At 45.3% G+C, this 21,278-nt stretch overlaps 1 protein-coding gene across 1 annotated transcript in view; it reads left to right on the forward strand.

The window, feature by feature from the left end:
- Positions 1-21,278, forward strand: part of nphp4 (nephronophthisis 4) — a gene marked incomplete at both ends in the record, with an annotated part of 904,050 nt that overhangs the window by 811,739 nt on the left and 71,033 nt on the right. The window contains 4 exons of the mRNA XM_084333446.1: positions 9,868-9,988; positions 10,133-10,289; positions 11,696-11,772; positions 12,002-12,087. Of these exons, the coding sequence (XP_084189572.1) occupies positions 9,868-9,988; positions 10,133-10,289; positions 11,696-11,772; positions 12,002-12,087 (441 nt within the window). The remainder of the gene's footprint in view (positions 1-9,867; positions 9,989-10,132; positions 10,290-11,695; positions 11,773-12,001; positions 12,088-21,278) is intronic.

Raw genomic sequence — 21,278 nt, forward strand, 5'->3', positions numbered from 1 at the left:
ACTTCTATGATTCTACTTTTTAGGGGAAATGTACTGCTGCATAGTGAGCAGTACTGTAATCTTTAAAGGGGACATGCATTGCTATTCCTTGCACTATTTGGGCAACTTTACACAATTCCTGAGAGTCTATGGAACACATCAGAACGTTTAAAAAATATATATTATTCATTGTTTTATATAAAAAAAGTACTCAAAAGCATTCTTTTTCAGCCTCAGGATTTCAGGCCATTTTTGGATGGGCTCCGCCCATAAGCGCTTTGAGTGAGAGTCACCCACAGTCTGCGACTGGCAGAGGGAGAGGGAGGGAGGGAGGGAGGGAGGGAGGGAGGGAGGGAGGGAGGGAGGGAGGGACAAGTTATCTCCACTGCTTCCCCCGCGCGGTCCAGGTTGTGTGTTTGTGTTTCACACACTCCTGCACTGCGGTCCCTCTCTCTCTCTCTCTCTCTCTCTCTCTCTCTCTCTCTCTCTCTCTCTCTCTCTCTCTCTCTCTCTCTCTCTCTCTCTCTCTCTCTCTCTCTCTCTCTACCAGGGAGAAGCCCTGCGCGTCAAATGCGTGTGTGTTTGTGTTTCACACACTCCTGCGCCGCGGTCCCTCTACCAGGGAGAAGCCCCGCGCGTCAGGTTGTGTGTAAAATGCGTGTGTGTTTGTGTTTCCCTGCGCGCGCCGTCAGGTTGTGTGTAAAATGCGTGTGTTTGTTTCCCCGAAGAAGCTCCTCTCTCTCTCTCTCTCCCTCTATCTCTCTCTCCCTCTCTCTCTCTCTCTCGTTCTCTCTCTGCCTCGCTCTGTTTGAGGAAGTGAAGATATTTCCACTCACTCTGCTGTCGCTGTCAACCAGAGGGGGGGCGTTAGTTATGCAAATCAGTGCTATATTCACGTCAGCAAAACTGTCAAATCAGAACAGCTTGAGTGAGGGAAGATCTCGTGAACTCGAGACTAGACTGATGAGTCAATATGGTAATTAGAGACACAGACCCATTGTAACTAACCTCTATTGCTATAAAAGAATGCTAAATACTGGAAAAAGCCATTTATAATGCATGTCCCCTTTAAACTCTAATGTTTTTGTATGGATTTTTAACTATTTGTATGGATTTACAAATGTTCCTTCATAGTTTCTTTTGCCAGTATGTGGCTCTGAAATAGGTATTGAATTCTATTCAAAGTGGTCTTGAAAAAGTCTTAAAAAGTCTTAAATTGAACTTGTTGAAACCTGCAGGAACCCTGAGTTATTATTATTTTAAAAACATTTTGTTAGGGCGGCTGATTGGCGCAGTGGGCAAGGTGCTCGCCACTAACGCAGGATACGCTGGGTTCGAGCCCAGCTCTCGGCGTTGCTACCGGCTGGCTGGTTGTTCATACTAACACAATTGGCAAGTGTTAGAGGGTGGGAAAGCCGGTGGGTGGGGATTGGACGTTGTGGACGGCGACTCAGTGGCGGCCGGTGGTTACTTCGCCACTAGGGGCGCTATACCAAACATTTTGCAAACATGTACAAGGCACGCATTGGCGAATATTATCACCATTGCCATCGATCAATATATGATCAGTCAGTCAAATGCAACGACGTTTCCAATAGCCCAACACAAACACGCACAGCTCTCTCTCTCTCTCTCTCTCTCTCGCTCTCTCTCTCTCTCTCGCTCTCTCTCTCTCTCTCTCTCTCTCAGATGATGTCAGATCCATTCAATAATAAACACATTTGTAAAGCTCGTTATTTTAAACAAGTTACCATTCATTGTCTGAGTGGTTATGCCCCACATGCGGCGAAATTAGAGAGAGAGAGAGAGAGAGAGAGAGAGAGAGAGCGAGAGAGAGAGAGAGAGAGAGAGAGAGAGAGAGAGCGAGAGAGAGAGAGAGAGAGCATTTTAGTAAAGTTACATTTTCAACAAGATTGCTGCTATTTAAACACTTCATGGAAACGGGGTAACATTAACCTTATGTCGACTGTAGTATTGTATGACCTCGACATAACGTTTAAACGTTAACGTTACTCCGTTTCCATGAAGTAATTATAAAAGTGGCCAGCTAAGATAACGGAGCTAACAGCTAGCAGTAGCTAACGTTAGCTGAAAGCTGTAACGTTACAACGTTATGCGGCATCAGTAGACAACGTATCATGTATTAAACTAGAGTTAAGATCGCTAATCTACCTTGTTGTTGGCTTGTTGATAAAGTATATCCACTCCATGGCATTGTCCATCCAGCCTGTGTTGATGTCCATCCATTGTTGTCCCTCCGCATCCATATAGCTTGTTGTTAGCCAACAAGCTGTGTGAGTGAAGAGCTGTGTCTTTGTCCATTTCCGCCTCGAACAGCCTGCAAACTACCTGGCGTTCTATCGCCATGCTCTAAGACAAACTCTAACCTTAACCAACTTTGAAAGAGTGCCTAAGCTTAACAGTCTAAAGAACTTGCAGTCACGGCACGCTCGTCTAAGACAAACAGCTGCCTGCATCATTCTCACAACAACACAACTATCTCCACCGACCAACCTAGGAAGCTAGAATTGGAACATTAGAAATTGGATTTGGCCAATCAGAGATCGTCTCTGTGAAATTCTGCTACGGAAAAAAATACTGGCGTCGGCCAATCAGAGAGCGTCTCCGCGAAATGCGGCTACAGATATTCTTGACGCTACTGGCTAGACCGCTTCAAATCGCGCCCGGATTCCAACATAATAGTCATATTTCAACGCACAACGCGGTATGCACTGATTGGCTGTGACGGATACAGCGATCAAACTGTGACGCGCACTCAGAGCGCTATCGCGTATAGCCCGGGCCGAGAAATACGAAAAAATTTAAAAATTAAAAAAAACTTGATGTCACTTCCTGCTCTGGAAAACGATGTTTTTTAATTGCGATAATAACGTTATATTGTGCATTGGAAACACAAACATACTTAAAATGAGTAAATATTATTAATTTTAAACATGTTTATATTATTTATAGGGCTATAAAACTAAAAACTAAAAACTTATTTTTCTTGTTCTCTCATATAACCAGGGTAGGGCCTGAGGGGGGGCGGCGCCCGAGCGCCCCTAGTGGCGAGCCGCCACTGCGGCGACTCCTACAGGTCTGTTTGGTGACGCCGGTGCGGCGGAAGCAGGAAGTAGCGGGGGCAGCGTGAGCCTCCCACGCGTTAATCCTCGCCACTGAGAGTTCGAGCTGCTGCGGTGAAAAGATGCAACCTTCTCGGAGGGGACACGTGATGCAAGGCTTCTGTCCTCACTACAGCCGACCAGTGGGAGGCATAGTCTAGCAACGTTCAAGACAGGGGAGGGAAGAATAGGATAATACGAAATTGGGATGGGAGAAAAATTGAAAATGGGGAGAAAAAGTGGATAAAAAAAAAACATTTAGTTAACCTCACCCCCTTCTGGGAGTAGAAGAGTGAATGTCCACACTGACGGAACAGGAGCGCTCTGTGCGCGTCACCTGGTGGACTCGCAAAACCTAGATGCCGTCTCGGCAGCCTTTTGACTGCCCGTCACATTAGCATGTGTATGTATGTGTTTACAGGCATGCATATGTAAGCGTGTGATTAGTGCATATATGCATGCATCTGTATGTTCAACTACACAGATCCTGAGGGCTATTTTGATCCAGCAGACTTCAAAGGGGATCCTGTGGGTCTGCGGGGGTTTGAATAGTTTGAGTGATGTCGGATCGCAGCGAAGCCAACTCCTGTACTCCTGCTGAAAGGAGTCACGTTATGCTCTCTGGTGGAATCTTAAGATAGAACTCCACACTTTTCAGGGCTGCTTTCCAGAACCTTATATGTATACACTGTATATAGTTTATGACCGGAATGTGTAATGAAAGAAGTAAGGAATGGCACCTTGGGGCCTACACTACCTTTCTTTAAAGGATCTCGATTTGCAGCTCGATCTCGCTTAAAATATGTAAATAAACTAGTAATTGACCACAGGAAAAAGAGTATATAATGTAGGTTATGTTATATCCCATAAGTAATATATTTACATATTGTATCATGTATAAATGTACCATGTGTACGTATTCCAATCTCTTTTAACTTTTTACATTTTCAGAAAACCTTTAAGTTCCCCTGCTGGGGATCGAAGCCTAACTTTATGTCTTAACCGTAATCGTTAAGCAAATGTTAAAACTAACCTCAACTATAATCATAGTTAGATAGTGGTGAGAGCACTCGCCCGCAACTTCAGCGGTTCAGCTCCTGGTCGCGGCATTTGTTTTGGACTTTTGCCAATACGTATATGTAAATATATTACAAACATACATTATGTACCTTTTTCCTGTGGTCGATTAGTACTTTATTTTCCTTTTCTGACAAGGCTGTGTTGTGATTTGATATTTTGAACATTAATACAGCACCAACGATTTTTGCTATGTAAGGATATAGTGTGTGGTGTCCTGAACAGAGAATGACGTCACACTGTGTGTGTTGTTATCAGAGATTCTTTGTTTTGGTAGACGCTCCGGCCTTAACACATTGCATGCCACGCCCCTTCCGGGAAGTGCATCTGGCCTTGCCACCCATTAACCCCATGTAAGCGCTCACCTTGTTTGTAGAGCTAACCCTATATTTTATATTATACCTATGGATATAATAACGCCGTCGATTGTCAGTGGGTTTCTTCCGGTCAACGTGCAAAAAAACTGATTTTTTTCATCTATACATTTCCGTTTTATACCGTGGTGAATATGAGTATAGTTGTAGAGTGATACTGTGTAATTCCAGGGAACTCCGTCAAAACAGCCCTTTAGTCAAATCCACTTATCACGTTGCCATTTTTCGCCTGATTATCGAATCATCCTGAAATCAACGCTGGCTAGATTATTGGTATTATGTTTCCTCGCGCATGCACGAACGCACGAAAACCGAAGGCTCATGGAGTCCCATTAAGGATACCAATTGAGCACCACAGATATCACAAATTCGTCTATGAAAGAGAGACATTGAGAGGTTTCGTATCTGATTTTTATCATCAATTACTAACGTCCTCGTATGGAATCCTCCCCCTAGACTTAATCTGGAGGAGGGATATACCAGACTTGGAAATAAATTTTGATTGCCAAGAAGTCTGGGCAAACGTTCGAATTGCGTCACGTAACCCGGACCATCAACAAATTTATCTTAACTATATTCATAGGACATACCTGACTCCTATAAGATTGAACAGAATGGGACTTAAACAAGACTCCAGATGTTCCTTATGTACAAATGGGGATGAGGGTACATTTATGCACATGTATTGGGATTGCCCACCAGTTAAGATATTCTGGAAAGAAGTGGCCCAGCAATTATCAAATTTCTTATTTCTGAACATACCTGTACACCCCTCTGTATTGCTGTTGAATGATGTTTTTCAGTATGGAGCCCCTATACAGCTAAAGAGATTAGTTTTATCTGGTCTCACAGCGGCTAAAAAGCTGATAGCATCACGATGGTTTCAACTGGAAAAAATTTGTCGTAAGGTATGGGTTCTTACATATCTCGATGTGAATTTTAGGTGTCAGTGAAGCCAAAATTGCAATCTGGCTAGAAGTGGTGGAGAGAATAAAAGCTAGCATATGAATGGTAGTGCCTGGTTAGGAACTAATGATAATGGATGGATTATCCAAGTGGGGGTCCGGGGGGGGGGTGGGCGAGCGAGCGAGAGCATATGTATGTAGGGTATTAGATAGCAAGTATTAGGTGTATATCTCGTATACTACATTTATTTAAATGGTGATTTCATTGGATGTTTACTGTTAATGCTTGTATGTCTAATTTTATGTTATGTTTAAAAAATTATAAAAAAATTAAATACAAAAAAAATAATATTATTGCGCGTATCGGAATATGGGAATGCGCGTGGGAGCTTGTACAAAATCACACCAGATTACAATACACTGGTGAACAGCATCCAGTCTTCCCACTATCAAATACACCAGATGTTGTCAGTGGCAACATGGCAGTGCCATGGCAAAGTTGAATACAATATTTAAATAATAAATAAGATTGCATGGACTGAAACACTGCATTGCATGCTTGGACTGAAACACTGTCTTTAACACAATGGCGCCCAAGCACGGATATATCCGGATTTCGAATCCATGCTTAATGGACAGAAGGACGGATATATCTGTGGCAAGTTGTTTTGGCTTTTATTCCATTTTAATAACCTATTCAAGGTCGCCGAGCTGCACTGCAGATGTACCCTACTCTTTGAATTCGAGAAAGTGCATTACCGGCCAGATCCTCTTAGGGGCACTATCGCGATAATGCAGTGTTCCCTGTGGCCGAAGTTGTCTTTATTTTTTTTTATCTCTAATGTAGTTTTCTACTCACCTGAAGCTATAGCTATTGTCTGTTACACGGAATACGTTTTGGATTGCGGATTTCACTATGCAATAAGGGGATTTATCATCAGCCAATGGACATATCGATCTACCAGATGGCGATTGATAACGGAGAAATGCTCGGGAGGATCCAACCGGCTCATGGTAAGATCTTTTTCGCGTAAATTACATGCTGATCAGAGCTTGCTATGATGCTCAACCAGCCGACCAGCGTATGTGGCTACTTAGACGAACGCGGTTATTGGTAATCAATAATCAGAAACGACGTCTTTGAGTTTTAACTGTAGCTTTTGTATAACGGAAATGCCATTGGATATAACGTTAGTAGCTATTAGCCCTTTATCTCGCCTTCCAGGAAATATACTAGACCAAATGCCGTATAACGCTTATATTCACGGCGCTATAAAATGAGAACGTATTGATGAAAAAATTATTTCTTTAATCCATTTTGAAGGGACGGTTTATGGTCTCGATTGATGAGAATGGACAGATAGCAATACTATAAAGTATAGATTTAGCTCTACAAACAGCCCCAAGTCTGTTTACATATGCTGGTCGTCTAGAGTGGGGCCCGTCTAATCCCTGTGGCCGTCAATGTGTTAAGATGCGGTCGCTTGATTTCCTCTGGGAAATACATTCAAGAAGGGCTTGGAGTTGTTATAGACATCTTCACTCTGTTCACATTCAGTTCATTTTCCTCCATGAATTCATTAAGCTCTGGAAATCCGGCCCATTTCTACTCCAGAGCTCGAGTTTCCTCGTAAACGCTTGTATTTTATCATTGAGCGACAGGATGCTTGTGTTTTCACCTTGTAGTGACAGCAAGTCCATTCATTTTAGCAAATATGCAAGACAAATATGCTAGCCGTGTTATCCAGTAGGGATCGGAGAGGTGGGCAGCGAGCTGGGACGAATTCTCCGTCAGAAACAAACACGCCTCATCCCGCAGCTCAAACAGGTGTCACGCGCAACGTGCATTATGGACAAAGGAAATCCATAGGCTGAATATGATTTATTATCAGCATTTTAGGTCTATTATTTTACATTTCAAAAGCATTTCTTTTACCAGTTTAATGACAGTGGCACAAGCTCCACTGCACAAGACCCGCGACAATATAAGAATGTTTAATAAAAATTCCTGCGGAACTGGTCATACTTAGTCAAGAGAGCACTCGCAAATATGCAGCGCATATCACTGTCAAACGTGCGTGTGCACGTCTCGTGCCACTGTCGGGAACAAAGCGAGATTGTAGTGTGGGAGCTGGCCAGCAGGGGCAGGGGGGGCTATCGCTCTCGGGGGTGGAATGGAAAGGAACGGAGCAACAGTGTGAAAACGCCCTTAGGGGGCTTTCTCACTCAACATCGGGGTCGAATCAGCTCCGTGCCGTCCTCATTCCGAGTTCCGTGCCGAACTCCCCCCCCCCCTCTCCTCCCTCTAGTTTGTGTACACACTTCAGTCTTGGTGCGCTCTGGGTTTTGTTTACGGTTTGCGTTTTGAGCTTGTAAGCTTGCCGTAGTCGATGATGTCACGCTCGAAATGTAAACACAGGAAGTGTTAACACGGAGACTGGAGAATGGATGCTGATATAAAGAAACAAATAACTAATAAATATGAAGTTATATTTGAACCTCTGTTGTCAAGCCTTGTCAATATAACCCACCCCATTTTATCACGAATGGATGGTGTTGTAGAGTCCGCTTTTGAGCGTTTTAACGATAGCGCTAAGCTAACGGCTAAACGCTAGTTAGCTTAGCCTTTACTAGTAACATTGCTGCATCGATTATATGCATTATATTGAATGTCATTGATCTACTGGTCGACCACGGCCGACTGGTTGGGCACTACTGGTCTAATAGAAATAAATGCATTCGAACAAGAAAGTATAGTATACAGCAACGGCTAACGCTAGTTAGCTAGCCTGTTCAGAAGCTAACATTATCCCATCGCTTGTGGCAATTATATTGCATGTCATTGATCTACTGGTCGACCACGGCCGACTGGTTGGGCACCACTGGTCTAATAGAAATAAATGCATTCGAACAATGTATAGACATAGCAATGGCAAACAAAATTGCCAGGCCTAACCGCCCCCACTAGTGCGCACCTGAGACCACCTATTTCATCGGTCCCGGTTCAGCGCCCCCGGGGACGAATCAGCGGGGGGCGGGGACGGGGGACAGCGTTCTCACTCAGACAGACACACCCTTTTCTGATGCGAGCCGGGTCTGATTCGACACAGAGCAATGAGTGAGAAAGGGCCCTTAGACTCACCTTTGAAACTGGTGCCCCTCCCTGCATTTATGAAGATTAGACAATGACTTGAGTGTATCGGTTTTTCAAGATGGCAGCTTGCTCGTAAACGTTCTCTTTTTCCACCTAAAGGGTTCGCAACAATTAGGCGAGAAATGGGATATGCAATTGCCTATTTCATATTTGATCTGCAATGCCTAGTTTGACAGTTTGATCTGAATTTTGTCAGCCAGGCAAGTCTGGCGGCTTGCTTGTAAGTAAATGTTCTCCACCTAAACGGTTTCACATATTTTAGGCGAGAATTAGGATATTCACTCGCTCTATCTTAATTCATATTGACTGCAACGCGTAAGGGGAGGTGTGGCCAAATCGCTCCATTGTTGTCGTCTGATGCAGATCTAGTGGCTGAAAAATCATATAGAGCATCTTTTAAAGAGAGAGTTGACTCGTATCAAAACAAGTCACCTCTCTGTCTTCCTTCCTGCTCTGTAAAAGGTGACAAATAATAGGAATATTGGATGTGAGTCAGTCAATGTAGATGTACCTTGATGAAAAAGAACACCTTCACATCAAGGTATCGCGCCAGTTGGCGTATTCAGAGCTTTCTCAGTCCAAATGTGTTTTGAACAAACCACATTTTGAGAGAGTAAATTCCGGAGGAGCAGACTCTGAAAGGTTGGGTTTGAGACTGAAGCTGTGACAGTTCTAAATTCATAGAACCCTGTACAACTCTGACAATATTTTGTCCTAACCCAACCTCCCACCCCCTCCATATAAGCTTGCGCACTGTTAATGCTGTCATTTTGCTGTTCTCTTCTTGATTTTGCTCCTACTTTAAGTTGTAACATGTCAGTTAGTGTGCCCACATACACTCTAGTGAACTGCAGATATGTCGGATACGGACCACTAGCTTAAAAGTCCAGGAGAGGTGTTTTTGGCCCAACAGCTAGGCTAGCTGGTTTGTATCCGCTGCCATTAATTTGTGCTAAACTAGCATGAACTACCATGTTATGTACGGTATGATTGGGTTTATGTCTTGTCGGACATTGGCAGTTTTTTGCTAATGTAAGAAAGATGTTTTCTACCTTTTATTATTGAATATTATTAGATAAACGCCACATTCTCCATTCGCTATGTTCAGCCATGCGGGGGCTAGCCATGGTCTAGCATGGTATGGTTGGGTTTGTGTCTCCATTGTGTTTCTTGTAAACTCTCCAGTTTCTAGGCAACCTTTCAAAAATGTACACCATCAACTGTGGTACACAGGCTAAACCATGATGATACAACAGTCCCAGTCTGCTTTTGGCCAGGTCTGGCCAGGTTGTGAAAGGTGTCTCAGCCAGGGTCCTGCCAGGTTTGGCCAGGTTCGGCCAGGTTCTAAAGATAATAGCGACGCTCACTGTGCGCCAGGTCGACAACAGCACGCCTAAAACCTGGCTAGTCGTGATGAGGCGAAGTGAGCCTACTGTTGCAGCGACTGTACACCCAAGTGCCTTGCCGCTGACGTCACTAATGTCTGACCTTTGAACGTCCACCCCACCCTCCCTCTCCTAGGTGACGTTCAAGGCGGAGGATGGAAAACCGCTGGCCATCTGTCAGGTGAGCGTGGAGCCCACGCCGCACGTCATGGACCAGGCCTTCCGCCTCTACCACCCGGAGCTCTGCTTCCTGAAGAAGGCCATCCGTCTGGCCCCCTGGCAGCACCCACCAGGTGATCCTATTAGCCCCATTAGCGAGCGCACCGATCACCTGTCTCCTCCACTGAGTCTGGATGGAGAGGGATACGTGTGTGTGTGTGTGTGTGTGTGTGTGTGTGTGTGTGTGTGTGTGTCTGTCTGTCTGTCTGTCTGTCTGTCTGTCTGTCTGTCTGTCTGTCTGTCTGTCTGTCTGTCTGTCTGTCTGTCTGTCTGTCTGTCTGTCTGTCTGTCTGTCTGTCTGTCTGTCTGCCTGCCTGCCTGCCTGCCTGCCTGCCTGCCTGCCTGCCTGCCTGCCTGCCTGCCTGCCTGCCTGCCTGCCTGCCTGCCTGCCTGCCTGCCTGCCTGCCTGCCTGCCTGCCTGCCTGCCTGCCTGCCTGCCTGCCTGCCTGCCTGCCTGCCTGCCTGCCTGCCTGCCTGCCTGCCTGCCTGCCTGCCTGCCTGCCTGCCTGCCTGCCTGCCTGCCTGCCTGCCTGCCTGCCTGCCTGCCTGCCTGCCTGCCTGCCTGCCTGCCTGCCTGCCTGCCTGCCTGCCTGCCTGCCTGCCTGCCTGCCTGCCTGCCTGCCTGCCTGCCTGCCTGCCTGCCTGCCTGCCTGCCTGCCTGCCTGCCTGCCTGCCTGCCTGCCTGCCTGCCTGCCTGCCTGCCTGCCTGCCTGCCTGCCTGCCTGCCTGCCTGCCTGCCTGCCTGCCTGCCTGCCTGCCTGCCTGCCTGCCTGCCTGCCTGCCTGCCTGCCTGCCTGCCTGCCTGCCTGCCTGCCTGCCTGCCTGCCTGCCTGCCTGCCTGCCTGCCTGCCTGCCTGCCTGCCTGCCTGCCTGCCTGCCTGCCTGCCTGCCTGCCTGCCTGCCTGCCTGCCTGCCTGCCTGCCTGCCTGCCTGCCTGCCTGCCTGCCTGCCTGCCTGCCTGCCTGCCTGCCTGCCTGCCTGCCTGCCTGCCTGCCTGCCTGCCTGCCTGCCTGCCTGCCTGCCTGCCTGCCTGCCTGCCTGCCTGCCTGCCTGCCTGCCTGCCTGCCTGCCTGCCTGCCTGCCTGCCTGCCTGCCTGCCTGCCTGCCTGCCTGCCTGCCTGCCGCTCGCTCTCTGTGTCTGTGTGTGCGTGCATGCGTGTCTGTCTATGTGTGTGCATGCGTGTGTCTGTCTATGTGTGTGTGTCTGTCTTAGAAATAGAGAGAGAGATCAAAGTATTTAGTAACACCTGATGGCACACATGGTGTATGTGTGTGCGCGCGGGGGGCTGCACCTGTGTTTGTGTGTCTGTGCATGTGTGTGTTCAGTACAGTGGAAGGGAGCATTAGCACACAGCCTACTTATATGCATGCACAAACATTACACACACACACATTACAGTGTGTGCGCCATCAGGTGCTTTACTAAATGCTCTGTTGGATCTCTCTCTCTCCGTCCTCTCTCTCTCTCTGGGGGTACCAGTTGGCGACCCAGATGCCAGCACTCACATCTCAGTGCGCTGTAGTGATCCCAATGTCATTTGCCAGACCAAGATGTTGGTGAGACAATGTTCATTTATTTACTAATTAATTTTTTTATATAGTTATTATTTTAATCTTACTAAAAATATCTTCTTTAAAATTGGTAGACGGATAAATTACATTAAACGCAACTTATTTTTAAGAAAACGTATGTAACTGAAAGAGACCATCTTGCACAATCCATCTACTTTGAAAATGGGAATGGGAGGTTTGTTTACTTTTTCTTCTCTTCTTTTTCTCCATCTAGGCACCAGGGGAGCCTCAGGATGTATATTTGAAGGTGCCTGGAAGTCCCAGTCCCCAGCTGAGAATGTTCTTCGTCATGGTGTTCACGTATGTAGCTTTTATTATCATGGTGTTCACATACGTAGCTGTTATTGTCATGGTGTTCACGTACATAGCTTTTATTGTCATGGTGTTCGTGTACGTAGCTTTTATTGTCATGATGTTCGCGTACAAAGCTTTTATCGCCATGGTGTTCACGTACATAGCTTTTATCGTCATGGTGTTCATGTATGTAGCTTTTATTTTCATGTGTTCGGGTACAAAGCTTTTATCGCCATGGTGTTCACGTACGTAGCTTTTATCGTCATGGTGTTCACATACATAGCTTTTATTGTCATGGTGTTCACGTACGTAGCTTTTATCGTCATGGTGTTCACATACATAGCTTTTATTGTCATGGTGTTCACGTACGTAGCTTTTATCGTCATGGTGTTCACATACATAGCTTTTATTGTCATGGTGTTCACGTACGTAGCTTTTATTGTCATGGTGTTCACGTACGTAGCTTTTATCTTCATGGTGTTCACATACATAGCTTTTATTGTCATGGTGTTCACATACATAGCTTTTATTGTCATGGTGTTCATGTACGTAGCTTTTATCGTCATGGTGTTCATGTATGTAGCTTTTATTGTCATTCTGTACAGGGTGCGCGGGTTAATTCACTTTTAGATTCCGCCAAATACAGTCAATGTACATGAATCCAACTTTGTGTCAGCGAAACAAAGGCATATCCACAGAGTTTCACAGTATGGCAGACTATGGTACACTACAGGGACAAAAACACCCGACACGGACGCTGCATATGGACAGCATCACAAACAATAGATGGTATCACCATATGTATCTGTATCACCATATACTGTATATCACCATATGTATCTATCACCATATACTGTATATCGCCATATGTATCTGTATCACCATATGTCATGTACAAAGGTCTAAGGACCACACAGAATAATAACTGGAGCCGGCTGCACATGAACAAAAAACAGCCTCTCTCAGTAAATGCGTTTAAAGCAATGTCCCAGGTAGGTAAGAAAGCCACAACACAAGATGTTTTCCAAATAGTAAATTATATGTTTAATGGAGGTAGGAATTTAAACCTCATCCATGGTGCACAGGGGAAAAGGTAGGGGAGGACAAACAAGATATACATATATACAAACAAACACTTAATAACTAATATAACAACGTGTCCATCATAGGACACCACAGCTAGGAGGATCAATCCACACTTATGTGGTAAATGGCACCAAGCCACACAGTATCGCTTCACAAAACAGCTAGGCGAGAAGGGCAACCTCCTCACTCCACTCTGGAACGTGGCAGTGATTCAAGTGAGGCGCCCCGTGTGTGTGTCATCTTCCAGACTATAACCACTCATTCCACTGACTGCCCACAGGTGCACCAAGCAGGTGCAATCAGCTCAATCAGGGGGATGAGTGGTATCTGGGGAAGGAAGAAAGAAAAACAGAATTAGAAGATGACACATCACACAAACAAAAATAACACAACCCATACTAATTATACTAACCTGATGTTCACATGGTCTTCCAAATACAGTAACAATGATAATGACCAACCCACGTACGTCACACCTCCCCCATAAGAGCGAACCCGCAGGGTTAGCAAAACATTGCTACCTATCTTAACCAACATCAGATTAGCACCAACAGAACAGAAATAAATAAACATCACCCTCCCAATACCACATGCATCAGCCGTCAGAACGTGGCCGGTGCATTCCTCCTACCGAGGCCATAACGGGAACAAGACAGGCACCGTCATTACGTTCACCCTCCTGTAGTACAAAAAGAATGGAGAGACACATTAGCCATGAGAGCTAGAAGGCAAGGAGAGTTCCAGGGACCATGGCCAGGTGAAGCTAGCCCCCTTTTTCTTTTGTCAGGGGCACAGAGCCACTCTCCCCATGACCTCCCTCATCGCCACCGGACACCGATACGCAAACCGCTTAACGGGGTTTGCACTCCCAACATCAGCACTCTGCGTCCTGCAAGGCACAATAGAACACAACCCAGCATGTGAACCAACAACCCTGTCGCATCCCAACTCCGACGAGACGCGGGCAGAACCTTTCATTAGCCTATTCACATGACACCAGCGTGTCCTACTCCGCCGCTCGGGCGTATACAACATATACTTAGTGGCAGACACCTTTCTTTTGACCACATAAGGTCCTGAGAACCGGGCAGTGAGCACAGTACCAGGCGTGGGCAGCACAATAAACACCTCATCCCCCGCCTCAAAATGCTGCGCCACCGCCAATTTGCAAAACTCACCACAGACAGTCACCCAATGCTAGACCCTGGTCTCGCTTCCGCTCCTGTGCCCTAGTGACAGCACAAATAGAAGGGACATTGGTCACACAATGAGTTAGTAAATGGAGTGTCTTCAACCTCCAACACAGGGACGACCTTACCCCCAGCGATATCATTCCCCATGACGAAATCCACGGCCCTTACGGGAAAACATGGGCGAACCGCGACCGGAAAGCAACCTGTGATCAGTGCAGACTGTACATGCACCTTATGCAACGGCACGCGCACACACCCCATGTCAATACCTCTCACCAATTCACTCGACTGACAGGAGTCCACATCCAATGGCAATACATCAGCCAGGATGAACGATTGAGAGGCTCCTGTATCACGGAGTATTCTCACCCGTTGGTAGTCCCCAACTTTACCCGACAGGGACACATAACCATCAAACAAAGAGGGTTCAAAAGAGCTATTCTGGTCAGGACATGACACTGTACCAATCAACCCCACCCCTTTCGGTTCCTGGGCTGACTCCCTGGTCTCCTGTCGATCCCTTAGCGCATGACAGTCCCTCATAAAATGCCCTTCTTTCTTACAATAATGACACACAAAGGTGGCCTTTTCAGACGGCGGTGAGCGTGGTCGGAATGCTCGCTCGTCACCCAAGGCATTTCGAGACGGCGGTGAGCGAGGTCAGAATGCTCGCTCGTCACCTCCCCGAAACGGAGAGAACGAGCTGCCACCAACATACACCCCATCACGCACCGAAACATGTGCGATTCCCACATATTTGTGGGTCAATGCGAACTCGTCTGCTAAAATTGCAGCTTCCTGGAGAGTAGATACTTTGCGTTCATTTAAATACACTACGATGCGCTCGGGCATGCAGGTCTTAAATTGCTCAATGAGGACCAACTCACTCAAAGCTGCTACATCATCCACTTCACACGCCGAACACCATCGATTAAACAGAATTCGCTGTTCACGAGAAAAATCAACATGTGTTTGAGAAGGGGATTTACTTAGTGCCCTAAAACGTTGCCTATACGCTTCCGGCACCAATTCATATACACGCAAGACAGCACTCTTCACTTTCTCATATACCAAGCTGTCATTCAACGATAATGACTGGCACGCCTCCTGAGCCCTACCCGTGAGTTTGCATTGTAATAAAATCGCCCACATGTCCTTTGGCCAATGCAAAGCCCACGCTATACGCTCAAAAGCAGAGAAATATGATTCCACCTCAGACTCCCGAAAAATGGGAACCAAAGAAATATGCTGACTAACATCAAAAGGGGCCTGGGAGACTTCAGTTGAGGAGGAGGAAGAGCCACCACTCTCCAACTCCATCCTTCTTATAGTCACCTGGAGCGCCCTGTCCTTCTCCTCCTTTTCCCTCAGCAACTCTCTTTCTTCCCTTCTCATCTCAATATCCCTTCTCATCTCTCTTTCCTCCCTTCTCTCTTCCCTGTCTCTCTCTTCCTTCCTCTCATCCCTGTCTCGCATAGCCGCTCTCTCCTCCATCTGGAGACGGGCCAAACGTCTACTCGATTTAAGAGTGGGAGAAGAAACAGAGGCACGTCCTGAGTGTACAGAGTTATCACTGTCATCCTCCTCCCCCTTGGTAATGCCACCTCTCCATTTTTGTACCGCACCAGCGTTTCGATCTAAACCACCAGTGTCCTCACTAGACTTGCCAGCCGCCTCGCCGTGCGCGACATTCTCAGAGACATTTCCCTGGGCTATGGGCAAACTAAATGTATTTTTATCCAACAACCCAGCCAGCACGATTGCTTTCAACTCCTCCTTACTTTTCGAACTTTGGACAGTAATGCCATAATGTTTGGCGACACTACACAAGTCTATTTTTGTGCAGATATCAATTTGATCCCTCGTAGGGTCCGCCAAAAAAACGTCCAAAGTAAAAGCTGCCCCAGCCATACCTCTTGCAGAATATGACTATGCCACAAATAACATATGTATAAATACCCTGTGCTCCCATAGCAACCCGCGTTACCACCAAACAAATAACAGGCACCAGGAAACATCCACTCACCTACTCCACAATATCCGTGCGTAACACATTTAATCGCCACATTCCGCAGTATATATTTTAACCAATCTGATTTAATGCCCACATCTACCATTCATGAAAACAATAAACGTTGGTCCTAACCACCTAACTAGGATCACCTGTGTCACTCTAGCATATCCCCAGCTAAACTACCCCCCTAGCGGGACGAGGCTACACATATCTTCAGTCGCTTACCGATTTCATTGCGCGCTCCACCGGAATTACGACGCGTGCCCCCCTCCCACTAACCAGGCAGGTGATCGCCCTGTTACCTATGTGGCAGAAAAAAGATTAGTTAAGAGTATTACACACAAGAACGGTTTACATCAATCAAACTGTGTAGCACGGAAAATGGAAACACAACAATATAACTTACCAATGAAAAAAAAAATGCTATCTTACCTGACATGCTCCAATCGACAAGTTACAATGTTACATAACAAACAACGAACTATACAATTGTGTAAACTAACGAGCCCCCATGTCATGTACAAAGGTCTAAGGACCACACAGAATAATAACTGGAGCCGGCTGCACATGAACAAAAAAACAGCCTCTCTCAGTAAATGCATTTAAAGCAATGTCCCAGGTAGGTAAGAAAGCCACAACACAAGATGTTTTCCAAATAGTAAATTATATGTTTAATGGAGGTAGGAATTTAAACCTCCTCCATGGTGCACAGGGGAAAAGGTAGGGGAGGACAAACAAGATATACATATATACAAACAAACACTTAATAACTAATATAACAATGTGTCCATCATAGGACACCACAGCTAGGAGGATCAATCCACACTTATGTGGTAAATGGCACCAAGCCACACAGTATCGCTTCACAAAACAGCTAGGCGAGAAGGGCAACCTCCTCACTCCACTCTGGAACGTGGCAGTGATTCAAGTGAGGCGCCCCGTGTGTGTCATCTTCCAGACTATAACCACTCATTCCACTGACTGCCCACAGGTGCACCAAGCAGGTGCAATCAGCTCAATCAGTGGGATGAGTGGTATCTGGGGAAGGAAGAAAGAAAAACAGAATTAGAAGATGACACACCACACAAACAAAAATAACACAACCCATACTAATTATACTAACCTGATGTTCACATGGTCTTCCAAATACAGTAACAATGATAATGACCAACCCACGTACGTCACACCATATGTATCTGTATCACCATATGTATCACCATATGTATCTGTATCACAATATGTATCACCATATGTATCACCATATGTTATGTATCACCATATGTATCTCTGTATCACCATATTTATCACCATATGTATCACCAAATGTTCACCATATTTATCTGCATCAGCATGGAAATGTATGCGGATGACACGACAATGTATGTCTCTGCAGAGAAAGATAACTTGGTTAATACGTTGCTCCAAGAAGAGTTAATGCTGGTTTCTAATTGGATTACTCAAAACAAGTTAATGAACGGATCAGGAACTAAATATTGTGTTGAATGGTGCTGCTATTGAGCAGGTTAGAGAGGCCAAGTTGTTGGGTGTGATTATTGAATGATGAAAAGCTTGCTTGGTCAAGGCACATTAATAACATACTGTAATGGCTAAAATTAGTAGGAGTATTTCAACGATCAGAAGGTGTGCTCATCTATTGAGTGAGAAGACTAAACTAATGTTAAAAGCTTTAGTCCTATCCCACTTGGACTACTGCCCAACAATTTGGTAGATCGCTTCAAAGCGGGATCTAGAGAAACTTCAGCTCGCTCAGAATAGAGCGGCACGTCTCTGGGGATGGGAATCAAGAATCGGAATCGATTGGGAACCGGTTCCTAATTGTCCGATTCCTGGAATCGCATGCCTCCGTGACTATCGATTCCTCTTATCGATACCATGTTTTTCCGACAGTTGCGCATTTAAAAACAATAACGTTAGCGCCACGCATGCAGCCATAGCAGACTATTTAATTCCTTGACTAGGAAAACCTAAAGGGCTCGATATTGCGACAGTTTTGTGTGTGCAGTGAAAACTGAAAGTGCTTTGCATTCTAGTCATTCATTTACATGGTAAAGTAACGTTAGCCGCTAGCTAGCTAAATAGCCATGCTCATTGCAGAAAGAGACAGAGAGAGAACACTGAGCTGGCACGGGTGGGGGCGTGCGTGCGCACGACATCAGAGGAGGTAGAAGCCTCGGAATTTCTGTAGGTGAATTGCTTTCCTAGATGTTACTTATGTGTCAGTTATGTTTTTACTTTTAACCTTTATTTATACAGGTAGGTTATTGCTAACAAATTCTCTTTTGCAATAACAACCTGTTGAATGCAACTACAGTCCAATAGATTAAATTAGTTCTCAAATATATAATTTTATTTAAGTGCATAGTTAATAAATTTTTTACTGACATGGGGGCTCAACAATAAATGATAAATGACTATCAGAAATGTCAAGTTGCATGTTGTTATTCTAACCAGCTTAGTTCTGTTGCATTTCCAATTTATCTAAATTATAAATGTATCAGGAATCGATAAGGGAATCGATAAAGAATCGGATCGATAAGCAGAATCGATAATGGAAACGTATCGATAAAATCGTATCAATTCCCATCCCTCTCGCCCTCTGCTGCTCTGTGAGGAGCAGTGTTGGGGGAATGCATGCCGCTCTGTCTTGGCTTAGAGTGGATCAGATGCTGGCATGCAGCCTTGTAACATTCTTGTTTAATTAATATTTATAAAATTGGTAAACCTAAGTCTTTGTGGTCAGAACTACAACCCACCAATACTAGACATGGCTATGTCACCAGACATGCCGTGGGTCTTAATTTTACTCAACCTCTACCAAGAACAAATGCACTTAAGAGAACCGTAATGTATAGAGCTGCTGCATACTGGAATTGTATACCTGTGAAGATAAAGATGATCAGCAACAAATTTACTTTAAAAAAAAGTTGAAGGAGGGGCGGCTGAGTGGCGCAGTGGGCAAGGCACTCGCTACTAACGCAGGATATGCTGGTATCGAGCCCAGCTCTCTGTGTTGCTACCGGCTTGGCCGGTCGTCATACTAACACAATTGGCAGTGTTAGGGGTGGGAAAGCCGGTGGGTGGGGATTGGACGTTGTGGACAGCGACTGCTACAGGTGGGCAGCGTGAGGGGGCACGCTGAGAGATTGCGCTGTTCAGGTGAAAAGATGTGACAGCTGCCTCCTCGTGTACCGGATGGGGACACGTGATGCAAGGCTTGGTCCTCACTGCAGCCGACCAGTGGGAGGCATAGTATAGCAACGTTCGAGACAGGGGAGGGGAGAATTGAAGGGAGAATTGGCGAGGCGAAATTGGGATGGGAGAAACATTTAAAATAAGGAGAAAAAGTGGATCAAAAAAGAAAGTTGAAGGATGCTGTTATGAATGGTGAAATACAGTTGAGCTACTGATTTATTTAGTTAGTATTGTTATTTTAGTTAGTTAGTTTAGTTAGTATTGTATTTGTGGTTGGAGCCTTTGTGTGTTTTTTTTCTTCTTTTTTTTGTTGAGATTTTGAAGATGTTGAGAATGTGCTTAGGCTATGGTGTGTCTTATGTTGTTATTGTTTTTTTGTTACTGTAATGTACTGTAATGTTGTAGGTTGTGTGTTAGGACCCCAGGAAGCATAGTCTTTCATCCATGGGTGTAGACTAATAGAGATCCATAAATAAACAAACAAATAAGCAAATATCTACCACCATATGTATCACCATATGTATCTGTATCACCATATAAATCACCATATGTTTTAGGGGAGCTCCAGTAGCTCACCGCGTACCTCAAGCGCTATTTCGGCGCCGGGGACAACCGTGCTCGTCACGGATCTGGGGTTTAGCGAGTTCGAATCCCGGACTGCAGCCGTGCCTTTCCCAGAGTGTCTTCCCCCCCATCTGTACCCCTTCAGCCTGTTTCTGTCGGTCATCCTTGACCAGAGTAAATGCGATAAACGCAAAAAAGAGCCAGCGGAATGGCCAAAGTTAAAAAAAAATCACCATATGTTTGTGTCTGTATCACCATATGTATCTGTATCACCATATGTATCACCTATGTGTATGTATCTGTATCACCATATGTATCACCATATGTATCACCATATGTATCTGTATCACCATATGTATCTGTATCACCATATGTATCACCATATGTACCACCATATGTATCACCATATGTATCTGTATCACCATATCACCATACAGTATGTATCACCATATGTATCTATCACCATATATTAGGGGTGTAACGGTACACAAAAACCATGGTACGGTACGTACCTCGGTTTTGAAGTCAAGGTTCGGTACGGGTTTTCGGTACAGTGGGGGAAAGTTTGGCTTTCCATGTTCCACTCAAGTCAAGTCAAGAGTTTTATTTGTCACGGCATACAAGTATACAATGAAATGCGGGTGGTCTTGCCCGCAACGATGTGCAATACAGTAGTACAACATATAATGGAATCCAATAAACAATAAACAACATTGTGCAATAAACAGGTAACATAGTGGGACATCACGGTATTTGTACATAGTTATTTACAGAGCATGAAGGACATGCTAGGTCCCTTGGTAGTGCAATACACTGTTACTATACTATTTTTAAAGTGACCTTTCCTTTGTGGCCATAAGTGTGGGCGTGTGCAGCATGAGTGAGTGCTTTCTCATGTTAAAGTGGCTGCTAGTGTGAAATTAATAATCGACTTGTAAAAAAAGAATTATAATAATTATATTAGATTGTGAAAAAAACAGCCCCCGGTGGGCGGTCATTAGTGGTTAACATACCATTGTATTCGTTCGGTACACAGCTGTTCGGTACGGTACGGTACACACTGAAACGGTTCGGTACGGATACGTGTACCTTTACACCCCTACTGTTACGAAGGATCAGATTAAACC

Source organism: Notolepis coatsorum (assembly GCF_963971535.1).
Source record: "Notolepis coatsorum genome assembly, chromosome: 17".
Lineage (NCBI taxonomy): Eukaryota > Metazoa > Chordata > Actinopteri > Aulopiformes > Paralepididae > Notolepis > Notolepis coatsorum.